We start from the raw sequence: 13,131 nt of genomic DNA, 5'->3' as shown, positions 1-13,131 counted from the left end.
TGGGAGTCTGTAGACACGCTGTGTGCGCCCAACGCTCTACGCCTACCTTCATGTAAGGGGATAAGTGAGTAGAGGCTACCGAAGATCTGGGTCAGCTCCTCCTCAGACATGATGCACAATTTGAGCATGGGCTCGTAGTAAGCCTGCAGGGAGGAGAGTGACAATGGGGCTGAGTGCCGTTAATTCCCCCACCTCACACATCCACGTGCTCCCCACACCCGAGCAGGCCCCAGCGCCGAGGTGGTTCCGCCCACACGTGGGATCGAGGGGAGTACGGGCAGATCCTACTGACCGACTGGGGTATGGTACAGCGCCAGTGACCCGGGTTCAATTCCCAGTGCTGTCTGGAAGGAAGTTGTACACTCTCCACGTTTCCTCTGGTGTGTTCCAGTTTCTTCCCACATTCCAAAGATGTACGGGTTGGGGTTAGTGAGTTATGGCCGTGTTGCCAAGCACGGCGACACTTGTGGGCTGCCCCCAGTACATCCTTGGACTGTGTTGGCCGTTGACACAAATGACACGTTTCACTGTACGTGTCAAATAAAGCTCATCTTTAATCTTGAACTGCAGCCTTGCGGCAGCGAGCAGGTTATAGTCCTATAGAACTCCGTCGGCCCAAGTCCTTGCGGCAAAGTTTGTGGATGGTACGAAGATGGGTGGAGGGGTAGGTAGTGCTGAGGAAGCAAAGCGATTACAGCAGGACTTCGACACATTGAGCAAAAAGCAGTTAGAATACAGTGTTGGGAAATGTACGATAATGCATTTTGGTAAAAGAAACAATAGTGCAGACTATAATCTAAATGGGGAGATGGTTCAAACATCAGAGGTGCAGAGGGACTCAGGAGTCCTCGTGCAAGACTCCCAGAATGTTAATTTACAGTTTGAGTCTGTGGTAAAGAAGGCAAATGCAATGTTGGCATTTATTTCAAGGGGAATAGAATATAAAAGCAAGGAGATAATGCTGAGCCTTTATAAGACACTAGTCAGGCAATGAAGGGAATCATCCTTGTGATATGAGGAGCGTTTGGCAGCTTTGGGTCTGTACCCATTGGCATTTAGAGGAATGCATGGGGATCTCATTGAAACCTACCAAATGTTGAAGGGACTAGATAGGCTAGATGTGGAGAGGATGTTTCCTGGGGTGGCCAGAACTAGAGGGCACAGCCTCAAAACTGAGGGGTGACACTTTAGAACAGAAGTAATGAGGATTTTTTTTTTTAGCCGGAGTGTAGTAAGTCCGTGGGTATAGTTAAGGCAGAAGTTGATTGTTTCCTGATCGGTCAGGGCATCAAAGGATATGGCAAGAAGGCAGGTGCTTGGAGTTGAGTGGGATCTGGGTTCAGCTACGATGGAATAGAGGAGCAGACTAGATGGGCTGAATGGCCTAATTCTGCTCCTATATCTTTGGTCTAAACCCATCCATGCTGACCAAACTGGTCAGTCGAGCTAGTTCCTTTTGCCCAAACTCTGCTATCTCTGTACCTGTCTGAGTGTCTTTTAAATGTTGTTAATGTAGTATTTCCTCTGGCAGTTCGTACCGAAGATGGACCACCTTCTGGGTGAAGAAGTTGCCCCTCATGTCCCTTTTAAATCTTACCCCAGTCTGTGTTCTCTAGTTTAGACCCCTGTACCCCGGGACCATCCACTCTATCTACACCCCTTGTGATTTTATATACCCCAATGAAGACACCCCTCAGCCTCTGTCACTCCAGGGAAAACCAGTCTTTCTGGTGTTCATCGAGTGGACAGCCAGGGTGGAATTGGCTAACACAAGACAGCAAAATTTTAATTTGATTGGAGGAAAGTATCAGGGATTTGCCAGAGTAGGTTAAAGGGTTAGCACAACATTGTGGGCCAAAGAGCCTCTATTGTGCTTTAACTCAGGCCCTCTCATCCTGGTAAATCACTTCTTCGCTCTCTCCAGCTTATTAACCCCACCCTTCCTTTCGCTGGGCATCAGAGCTTCACACAGTGGTGTGGTCTGGTCTCACTAACGGGTACAGGTCGAGCACAATGTCTCAGCTCCTCACCACAGTATCCTAATGGATGAAGACCGATGCTGCCTATTACCACTTCCAGGGTCCTGTGCGCCCGACCCCAGGTCCCTCTATTCCAGAGCTCTGCCTTCCACCATGTTTATGAATCAAAATGCACTTTTAACGCAATTAAATTCCATCTGCCGCCCCTCAGCTCGTATGCCCAGTTGCTCAAGATTTCCTTGTAACTTACGACAACCGTCCTCACCGTCCACTACACTGCCAACTTCAGTGTGATCCTCTCACCCCTGGTCTCACACTGAGTGGCCTCACAAACACTGCCAGGCATCTCCACAACTTTAGTGCAGTGTGTGGTGGAGGAAGGCAGGCAGGAACACCACCCACTGGACTAAAGTCGTGGAGACGCCCGGCAGATTGGACAGCAGCCATGGAGGGAGGGATGGAGAGAAAGACCCCGACATCCTGAACTACCTTAGAGATGTTTGGAATAATCTGCTCTCTGCTGTGCTCAAACTTCATGCAGATGCCATCTCAGGGATTCAGAGGGAGCAGGGGAGGGGAGGGGTGTGGTCGAGAGTGGATTTGCTAAGTACTCCCTCAGGTGGAGGACAGCCAAATTGGGAACATGATACGAGAGTAGGGTCAGGGGTCCTAGGATAGGGTCAAAGGTCTCTGGGAAAGTCACTCGCTCAGTATCCGAGCTGGTTCCCAAATGTCTCCCAAAGGGTGAAGTGGGGAGTGACGGGAGGAGGGGTTGGATTGGGTGATGGACACAGCTCAGTCCCAAGGTTGGATGGAGGGCCTGGAATATGAGCGAGGATGTAAATGCTGAGGCTTTATAATGCATTGGTCTGACCATATTTGGAGTATGGTGAGCAGTTTTTGGCCACTTTTCTTAGAATGGATGTGCTGGCATTGGAGAAGTTCCAGAGGAGGTTCATGAAAGGATAATTCCTGGGATGAGAAGGTTAATGTATGAGGAGTGTTTGAAGTCTCCAGGCCCGTACATTGAAAGGCCTCAGTAGAATGGTCAAGTAGAGAATATTTCCTATGGTGGTGGCATCTAGAACCAGAGGACACGGCCTCAGAATAGAGGGATGTCTATTTAGAACAGAGATGAGGAGGAATTTCTTTAGACAGAGGGTGGCGAATCTGTGAAATTCATTCTCACAGATGGCCGTGGATGCTAAGTCATTGGGTGTACTTAAAACCGAGGTTGATAGATTCTTGACTGGTTGAGGGGAGAAGGCAGGAGAATGGGGTTGAGAGGGATAGTAAATCAGCCGTGATGTGACGGCAGAACAGACATGGGCAGAGGTGCGGAGGGGCAGTGCGATCGGAGGGCTGGAGAGACACCTCACCTTCTTGGTGGTGTTCAGGTCAGCGATGAGTGACTGCTCCCCCTGCATCAGTTCAAAGATTGCCTGCCCAGGGACAAGGACATCGTTACAAAGTGACTGAAACCACATCATCTCACCCTCTGCCCCCAACCCCTCCCCATCCTTCGAAAGCTTTCCGCCCTCCCCTGCCACAGCTCAGGACCTGGGCTCCCTTGATCGTCTAACGTGTTGTCTAACACCCACAATCTACCACATCTGACTCCTTGCTTTCCGATCCCCTCCCAACCCTTGATTGACCTCCCCTCTGCCTGCCTTTAACCCAATCTTCTTGCTTTATTAACCCCCGACTCCTTCCTTTCTGATCCCTTGACCCAACCTCTGACCTCTCACCTCCAACTCCCCACTTCCCTGTCCTGTGACCCCTCTGCTCTCTGACCTCTGACCCCAGAGCCAAGAAACTGAACTGCTCCCACAGTCCTCTCTGCCTTGCGACCCCGGCTTTCTGCCATGAACTCCGACCTCTCACCTCCTGCCGTTTGACCTCGCCGGCAGTGAGCCCGTCGCCACCACAGTCAAAGGTCTCACTCCACAGCCTGTTGTCCCGGGATGCGTTGGAGGCTGCCGAGCCCCTGGAACCAGGCCGAGACGAGAGGGACAGCGGGGACCGCGGGTCCATGCGGAAACTCAGGCGCTGCAGGAATGGGAGGGTCAAGGGGTCAGGGGTAGCCGGTGTTACCCCTGACCGCCCCCACTCCCCTCACTGTCCAGGAGTCTGGAAACTCTGCTCCCACCTCTCGGCCAACTCGTGACTCAATCCTTCTCATCCATCTCATATCCATCTCTCCCACCCCTCCTCCATCCTCCCTCCTTCCCCACCCTCGCTCCTCCCCTTTGTCTACTCTCCCTCCACACCCCCACCCTCCCACCTCCCCTACACTTTCCCTCCCTCCTTCCCCACCCTCCCCCTTCGTCTACTCTCCCTCCATACCCCCACCCTCCACTACACCCCCCACCTCCCCTCCTTCCCCTACACCCTCCCTCCTCCCCACCCTTCCTCCTTCCCCTACTCCCCCTCCACACCCCCACCTCCCCTACACCCTCCTCTCCACACCCCACGCTACCCCTCCCCTACACCTTCCCACCTCCTCCTGTACCCTCACACCCTCCCACCCTCCCATTTCCTTCTCCTTCCTCTACACCTTCCCTCCTTCCCCACACCCTCCCCTTACCACCCTCCCTCCCCTACACCCTCCCACCTTCCCCTCCCTCCCTCCTCCCCTCATCACCCTCCCTCCCCTACACGGTCCCACCTTCCCCTCCACCCTCCCACCTCCCTCACCACCCTCCCTCCCCTACACCCTCCACACCCCCACCTCCCCCTCCCCTTCTCCCTCCTTCCCCTCCACCCTCCCACCTCCGCTCTTCCCACCCTCCCTCCCTCCCCTACACCCTCCACACCCCCACCTCCCCCTCCCCTTCTCCCTCCTTCCCCTCCACCCTCCCACCTCCCCCTCCCCTTCTCCCTCCCTCCCTCCCCTACACCCTCCCACTCTCTTTCTTTACCTGGAAGGACTGACTGAATCGTTTCAATCTTGACACTGGCTTTACCCGTTTATTGCTCGGCTCCTTGGGTGGGGGGAATCACAGAGAGATAGGTGAGGGGATCAGAAATAGAGTGAGGCTCCACCTCCCCCTCCTCCCTTCCCCACTGCCCTCACCTCCTACCTTCACTTCTCCCTAACCTCCCATTCACCCTAACCCTCCTCCCCCCCTCATATCCTCCTCCCCATTCACCCTCCCCTCCCCACACTCCTCCTTTCTCCTCCCACCCTCTCTCCATACTCACCTTCCTGCCCTCTAGTTGCTCCTCCCTTTAGCTGCCACCCTCTCCCTCCTACTCCCCCCTCAGCCTTCCCCTGCCACGCTCCACACTCCTTTCAGGCCCCTGATCTGAGAAGGGATATTCTGACATTGGAGAACATTTAGTGGATGTTCACGAGAATGAATCCGGGAATGAAAGCCCTATCACCTATTGAATGTTGAAAGGCCTGAATAAAATGGATGTGGAGAGGATGTTTCTTATAGTGGGGGGGGGGGGTGGGATCAGAGGGCACAGCCTCAATACAGAGGAACATCCAATTAGAAAGCAGATGAGGTGGAATTTCTTTAACTACAGATTCACCACTCTCTGACTAAAGAAATTCCTCCTCATCTCCGTTCAACTTAAGGTGGAGGTTAATAGGTTCTTGGTTAGTCAGGGCGTGAAAGGTTACAGGAGAATAGGGTTGAGAAGGAAATGGATCGGTCATGATGAGATGGGCCAAATGGCCTGATACTGCTCCTGTATCTTCTGGCCCTCACAACGTCCATATCCCTCCATTCCCTGCACGTCCATGTATCTATCTAAGAGCCTTTGAAACTCCTCAATCATATCTGGCACAGCCCAGGCACCTACCAATATGATGAACTTGCTCCTCACTTCTCCTTGGAAGATAACCCCTCTCACCTGAAATGCATGTCGTCTGGTACTGGACATGTCAACTCGGGGGAAAAGGCACTGTCTGGCTATGTCTCTCATAATCTTATCAGGTTTCCACTTGGCCTCCGGCACGCCAGAGAAAACAGCCAAAGTTTATCCAACCTCTTCCCGTCCCCTGTAAACCAGGCAGCTTCCTGGTGGACCTCTTCCGCACCCTCTCCAAGCCTCAGCATCCTCCCCATTGTGGAGCAACCGGAACTGTACACAATACTCCATCTGTCACCTATATAGAACCACAGAAAAACTACAGCACAGAAACAGGCCTTTTGGCCCTCCTTGGCTGTGCCAAACCACTTTCTGCCTAGTCCCACTGACCTGCACACGGACCATATCCCTCCATACACCTCCCATCCATGTATCTGTCCAATTTATTCTTAAATGTTAAAAAAGAACCCGCATTTACCACCTCGTCTGGCAGCTCATTCCATACTCCCACCACTCTCTGTGTGAAGAAGCCCCCCCTAATGTTCCCTTTAATTTTTTCCCACCTCACCCTTAACCTATGTCCTCTGGTTTTTTTCCCCTCTTGCCTCAGTGGAAAAAGCCTGCTTGCATTCACTCTATCTATACCCATCATAATTTTATATACTTCTATCATATCTCCCCTCATTCTTCTACGCTCCAGGGAATAAAGTCCCAACCTATTCAACCTTTCTCTGTAACTGAGTTTCTCAAGTCCTGGCAACATCCTTGTAAACCTTCTCTGCACTCTTTCAACCTTATTTATATCCTTCCTGTAATTTGGTGACCAAAACTGAACACAATACTCCAGATTCGGCCTCACCAATGCCTTATACAACCTCATCATAACATTCCAGCTCTTATACTCAATACTTTGATTAATAAAGGCCAATGTACCAAAAGCTCTCTTTATGACCCTGTCTACCTATGATGCCACTTTTAGGGAATTTTGTATCTGTATTCCCAGATCCCTCTGTTCTACTGCACTCCTCAGTGCCCTACCATTTACCCTGTATGTTCTACCTTGGTTTGTCCTTCCAACGTGCAATACCTCACACTTGTCAGTATTAAACTCCATCTGCCATTTTTCAGCCCATTTTTCCAGCTGGTCCAAGTCCCACTGCAGGCTCTGAAAACCTTCCTCACTGTCCACTACAGCTCCAATCTTTGTATCATCAGTAAATTCTTGTAAATCTCCTCTGCACCCATTCTATAGTTTCCACATCCTTCCTGCAGTGAGGTGACCATATGCCTTCTAAACCACAGAGTCAACCTGCGTAGCAGCTTTGAGTGTCCTATGGACTCAGACCCCAAGATCCCTCTGATCCTCCACACCGCCAAGAGTCTTACCATTAATACTATATTCTGCCATCATATTTGACCAACCAAAATGAACCACCTCACACTTATCTGGGTTGAACTCCATCTGCCACTTCTCAGCCCAGTTTTGCATCCTATCAATGTCCCGCTGTAACCTCTGACAGCTCTCCACACTATCCACAACACCCCAACCTTTGTGTCATCAGCAAATTCATTAACCCATCCCTCCACTTCCTCATCCAGGTCATTTATAAAAATCACGAAGAGTAGGGGTCCCAGAACAGATCCCTGAGACACACCACTGGTCACCGACCTCCATGCAGAATATGACCCATCTACAACCGCTCTTTGCCCTCTGTGGGCAAGACAATTCTGGATCCACGAAGCAATTTCCCCTTGGATCCCATGCCTCCTTACTTCTTCAATAAGCCTGGCATGGGGTACCTTCTCAAATGCCTCGCTGAAATCCATATACACTACATCTACTGCTCTACATATATCAACGTGTTTAGTCACATCCTCAAAAAAATTCAATCAGGCTCGAAAGGCACGACCTGCCTTTCACAAAGCCACGCTGACTATTCATAATCATATTATGCCTCTCCAAATGTTCATAAATCCTGCCTCTCTGGATCTTTTCCATCAACTTACCCACCACTGAAGTAAGTCTCACTGGTCTATAATTTCCTGGGCTATCTCTACTCCCTTTCTTGAACAAGGGAACAACATCTGCAACCCTCCAGTCCTCTGGAGCCTCTCCCGTCCCCATTGATGATGCAAAGACCATCGCCAGAGGCTCAGCAATCTCCTCCCACGCCTCCCACAGTAGCCTGGGGTACATCTCATCTGGTCCCAGTGACTTATCCAACTTGATTCTTTCCAAAAGCTCCAGTACATCCTCTTTCTTAATGTCTATATGCTCAAGCTTTTCAGTCCACTGTAAGTCATCCCTACAATCACCAATGTCCTTTTCCATAGTGAATACTGAAGCAAAGTATTCATTAAGTACCTCCACTACCTCCTCCGGTTCCATACACACTTTTCCACTGTCACTGTTGAGAAACGGCAGAAGAAATTTAATTCAGGGAAGTGTGAGGTGTTTGGAAAGTCAAACCAGGTTCCCTAAAAGTGGTGTCACTTGTGGACAGGGTCGTCAGTCGGGGTGTTGAGTATTGAGTGTATGAGTGCAGTATGCAGACCCAGTGCAGGATAGGTATGTCCCACAGAAGAAGTAGTTCTCAAATGGCGGGATGGGCAACCATGGCTGACAAGGGAAGTTAAGGACTGCATAAAAGCCAAGGAAAGGGCATGCAAGGTAGCAAAAGTAAATGGGAAGTTGGATGATTGGGAAGCTTTTAAAATCGAACAAAATGCAACTAAAAAGCTCTAAAAAGGGAAAAGATGAGATATGAGGGTAGACTTAATATAAAGTAGGATACCAGAAGTTTTTCAGTTATATAAAGAGTAAAAGGGAGATGAGAGTTGATATTGGACCACTGGAAAATGATGCTGGTGAGGTAGTATTAGGGGACAAAGAAACTTTGCATCTGTCTTCACTGTGGAAGACATTAGCAGTGTGCCCGAGGTCTGTGAGTGTCAGGGAGCAGGACTGAGTGCTTTGCTATTAGAAGGAAAAAAGTCCCAGGCAAACTCAAAGGTCTTAAGGTGGATAAGCTACCTGGGCCCAGATGAACTACATCCCAAAGACCTGAGAGAGGTTGCTGAAGAGATAATGGATGCATTGGTCATGATCATTCAAGAATCAGTTGATTCTGGCATGGTCCTGGAGGACTGCAAATGTCACTCCACTCTTTAAGAAGGGAGGAAAGCAAAAGAAAGGAAATTATAGGCCAATTGGCCTAACCTCAGTGGTTGGGAAACTGTTGAAGATAATTATTAAGGATGAGGTTTCAAGATACTTGAAGACTAAAGATAAAATAAGTCAAAGTCAGCATGGTTTCTGGAAAGGGAGATCTTGCCTGACAAATCTGTTAGAGTTCTTTGAAGATGTAACAAGCAGGGTGGACAAAGGAGAGGCAGTGGGTGTCATTTACTTGGATCTTCAGAAGGCATTTGATAAGATTCCACACATGAGGCTGCTTAACAAGATAAAATCCTGTGGTGATACAGGAGAGATACTGGCATGGATAGAGGAGTGGCTGACAGGCAGGAGGCAGCGAGTGGGAATAACGGGGATCATTTCTGGTTGAATCTTGGGGTGTTCCTCAGGGGTCAGTATTGGGACCACTACTTTTCACATTGTTTATCAATGATTTTGATAATGGAATTGATAGCTTTGTGGCAAACTTTGCGGATGATGTGAAGATAGGTGGAGGGGTAGGTAGTGCTGAGGAAGCAATGTGTTTGCAGCAGGATTTGGACAAATTGGAAGAATGGGCCAAAAAGTATCAGACAGTGTTGGGAGATGTATGACAATGCCTTTTGGTAAAAGGAACAACAGTGTGAACTATTATCTAATGGGGAGAAGGTTCAAACATCAGAGGTGCAGAGGGACTTAGGAGTCGTCATGCAAAACTCCCAGAAGGTTAATTTACAGGTTTACTCTGTGGTAAAGAAGGCAAATGCAATGTTGGCACTTATTTCAAGAGAAATAGAATATAAAAGCAAGGAGATGGTGCTGTCCATATGTCTATATGGAGCGACAGAGGGTGAGAGGTGGCCTGATAGAGGTGTACAAGATGATGAGAGGCATTGATCATGTGTATAGTCAGAGGCTTTTCTCCAGGGCTGAAATGGCTAACACGAGAGGCCACAGTTTTAAGGTGTTGGGAAGTAGCTACAGAGGAGATGTCAGGGGTAAGTTTTTTACGCAGAGAGTGGTGAGTATGTGGAATGGGCTGCCAGCGGCAGTGGTGGAGGCGGATACAATAGGGTCTTTTAAGAGACTTCTGGATGGATACATGGAGCTTAGAAAAATAGAGGGCTATGGGTAACCCTAGGTAATTTCTAAAGTAAGGACATGTTCGGTACAGCTTTGTGGGCCGAAGGGCCTGTATTGTGCTGTAGGTTTTCTATGTTTCTGTGCCATTGGAGAGAGTCCATGAGGAGGATTCTGGGAATGAAGGGGTTAACATCTGAAACAACAGGAATTCTGCAGATGCTGGAAATTCAAGCAACACACATCAAAGTTGCTGGTGAGCGCAGCAGGCCAGGCAGCATCTATAGGAAGAGGTGCAGTCGACGTTTCAGACCGAGACCCTTCGTCAGGACTAACTAAAGGAAGAGTGAGTAAGGGATTTGAAAGCTGGAGGGGGAGGGGGAGATGCAAAATGATAGGAGAAGACAGGAGGGGGAGGGATGGAGCCGAGAGCTGGACAGGTGATAGGCAAAAGGGGATACGAGAGCATCATGGGACAGGAGGTCCGGGAAGAAAGACGGGGGGGGGGTGACCCAGAGGATGGGCAAGGGGTATATTCAGAGGGACAGAGGGAGAAAAAGGAGAGTGAGAGAGAGAATGTGTGCATAAAAATGAGTAACAGATGGGGTACGAGGTGGAGGTGGGGCCTAGTGGAAGTTAGAGAAGTCAATGTTCATGCCATCAGGTTGGAGGCTACCCAGACGGAATATAAGGTGTTGTTCCTCCAACCTGAGTGTGGCTTCATCTTTACAGTAGAGGAGGCCATGGATAGACATGTCAGAATGGGAATGGGATGTGGAATTAAAATGTGTGGCCACTGGGAGATCCTGCTTTCTCTGGCGGACAGAGCGTAGATGTTCAGCAAAGCGGTCTCCCAGACTGCGTCGGGTCTCCCCAATATATAAAAGGCCACATCGGGAGCACCGGACGCAGTATATCACCCCAGTCAACTCACAGGTGAAGTGATGCCTCACCTGGAAGGACTGTTTGGGGCCCTGGATGGTGGTAAGGGAGGAAGTGTAAGGGCATGTGTAGCACTTGTTCCGCTTACACGGATAAGTGCCAGGAGGGAGATCAGTGGGGAGGGATGGGGGGGACGAATGGACAAGGGAGTTGTGTAGGGAGCGATCCCTGCGGAATGCAGAGAGAGGGGGGGAGGGAAAGATGTGCTTAGTGGTGGGATCCCGTTGGAGGTGGCGGAAGTTACGGAGAATAATATGTTGGACCCGGAGGCTGGTGGGGTGGTAGGTGAGGACCAGGGTAACCCTATTCCTAGTGCGGTGGTGGGAGGATGGAGTGAGAGCAGATGTACATGAAATGGGGGAGATGCGTTTAAGAGCAGAACTGATAGTGGAGGAAGGGAAGCCCCTTTCTTTAAAAAATGAAGACATCTCCTTCGTCCTAGAATGAAAAGCCTCATCCTGAGAGCAGATGCGGCGGAGACGGAGGAATTGCGAGAAGGGGATGGCGTTTTTGCAAGAGACAGGGTGAGAAGAGGAATAGTCCAGATAGCGGTGAGAGTCAGTAGGCTTATAGTAGACATCAGTGGATAAGCTGTCTCCAGAGACAGAGACAGAAAGATCTAGAAAGGGGAGGGAGGTGTCGAAAATGGACCAGGTAAACTTGAGGGCAGGGTGAAAGTTGGAGGCAAAGTTAATAAAGTGAACGAGTTCTGTATGCGTGCAGGAAGCAGCGCCAATGCAGCGAAGGAAAAGTGGGGGACAGATACCAGAATAGGCACGGAACATAGATTGTTCCACAAACCCAACAAAAAGGCAGGCATAGCTAGGACCCATATAGTTCCCACACCCCGCACTTCCCGTTTCTACCTCCTACCCAAGATCCACAAACCTGCCTGTCCTGGCCGACCTATTGTCTCAGCTTGCTCCTGCCCCACCGAACTCGTTTCTGCATACCTCGACACTGTTTTATCACCCCTTGTTCAATCCCTTCCGACCTATGTTCGTGACACTTCTCACGCTCTTAAACTTTTCGATGATTTTAAGTTCCCTGGCCCCCACTGCTTTATTTTCACCATGGATGTCCAGTCCCTATATACTTCCATCCCCCATCAGGAAGGTCTCAAAGCTCTACGCTTCTTTTTGGATTCCAGACCTAATCAGTTCCCCTCTACCACCACTCTGCTCCGTCTAGCGGAATTAGTCCTTACTCTTAATAATTTCTCCTTTGGCTCCTCCCACTTCCTCCAAACTAAAGGTGTAGCTATGGGCACCCGTATGGGTCCTAGCTATGCCTGCCTTTTTGTTGGGTTTGTGGAACAATCTATGTTCCGTGCCTATTCTGCTATCTGTCCCCCACTTTTCCTTCGCTACATCGACGACTGCATTGGCGCTGCTTCCTGCACGCATGCAGAACTCGTTCACTTTATTAACTTTGCCTCCAACTTTCACCCTGCCCTCAAGTTTACCTGGTCCATTTCCGACACCTCCCTCCCCTTTCTAGATCTTTCTGTCTCTGTCTCTGGAGACAGCTTATCCACTGATGTCTACTATAAGCCTACTGACTCTCACAGCTATCTGGACTATTCCTCTTCTCACCCTGTCTCTTGCAAAAACGCCATCCCCTTCTCGCAATTCCTCCGTCTCCGCCGCATCTGCTCTCAGGATGAGGCTTTTCATTCTAGGACGAGGGAGATGTCTTCATTTTTTAAAGAAAGGGGCTTCCCTTCCTCCACTATCAGTTCTGCTCTTAAACGCATCTCCCCCATTTCACGTACATCTGCTCTCACTCCATCCTCCCACCACCGCACTAGGAATAGGGTTACCCTGGTCCTCACCTACCACCCCACCAGCCTCCGGGTCCAACATATTATTCTCCGTAACTTCCGCCACCTCCAACGGGATCCCACCACTAAGCACATCTTTCCCTCCCCCCCTCTCTCTGCATTCCGCAGGGATCGCTCCCTACACAACTCCCTTGTCCATTCGTCCCCCCCATCCCTCCCCACTGATCTCCCTCCTGGCACTTATCCGTGTAAGCGGAACAAGTGCTACACATGCCCTTACACTTCCTCCCTTACCATCATTCAGGGCCCCAAACAGTCCTTCCAGGTGAGGCATCACTTCACCTGTGAGT

General features: G+C 50.0%; 1 protein-coding gene across 1 annotated transcript in view; it reads right to left on the bottom strand.

Annotated features, from left to right (window-relative positions):
• The window catches only part of LOC134339101 (rho guanine nucleotide exchange factor 3-like), a 128,503-nt gene that overhangs the window by 6,986 nt on the left and 108,386 nt on the right, over positions 1–13,131 (bottom strand). The window contains exons 4-7 of the mRNA XM_063035409.1: positions 4,901–4,963; positions 3,864–4,028; positions 3,359–3,421; positions 47–143 (exon numbers count right to left, since the gene is read on the bottom strand). Coding sequence (XP_062891479.1) covers positions 47–143; positions 3,359–3,421; positions 3,864–4,028; positions 4,901–4,963 — 388 coding nt within the window. The remainder of the gene's footprint in view (positions 1–46; positions 144–3,358; positions 3,422–3,863; positions 4,029–4,900; positions 4,964–13,131) is intronic.

This window comes from Mobula hypostoma, chromosome 28 (genome assembly GCF_963921235.1).
Source record: "Mobula hypostoma chromosome 28, sMobHyp1.1, whole genome shotgun sequence".
NCBI classification, from domain to species: Eukaryota; Metazoa; Chordata; class Chondrichthyes; order Myliobatiformes; family Myliobatidae; genus Mobula; species Mobula hypostoma.
This window is presented reverse-complemented; position numbering and strand designations above follow the sequence as displayed.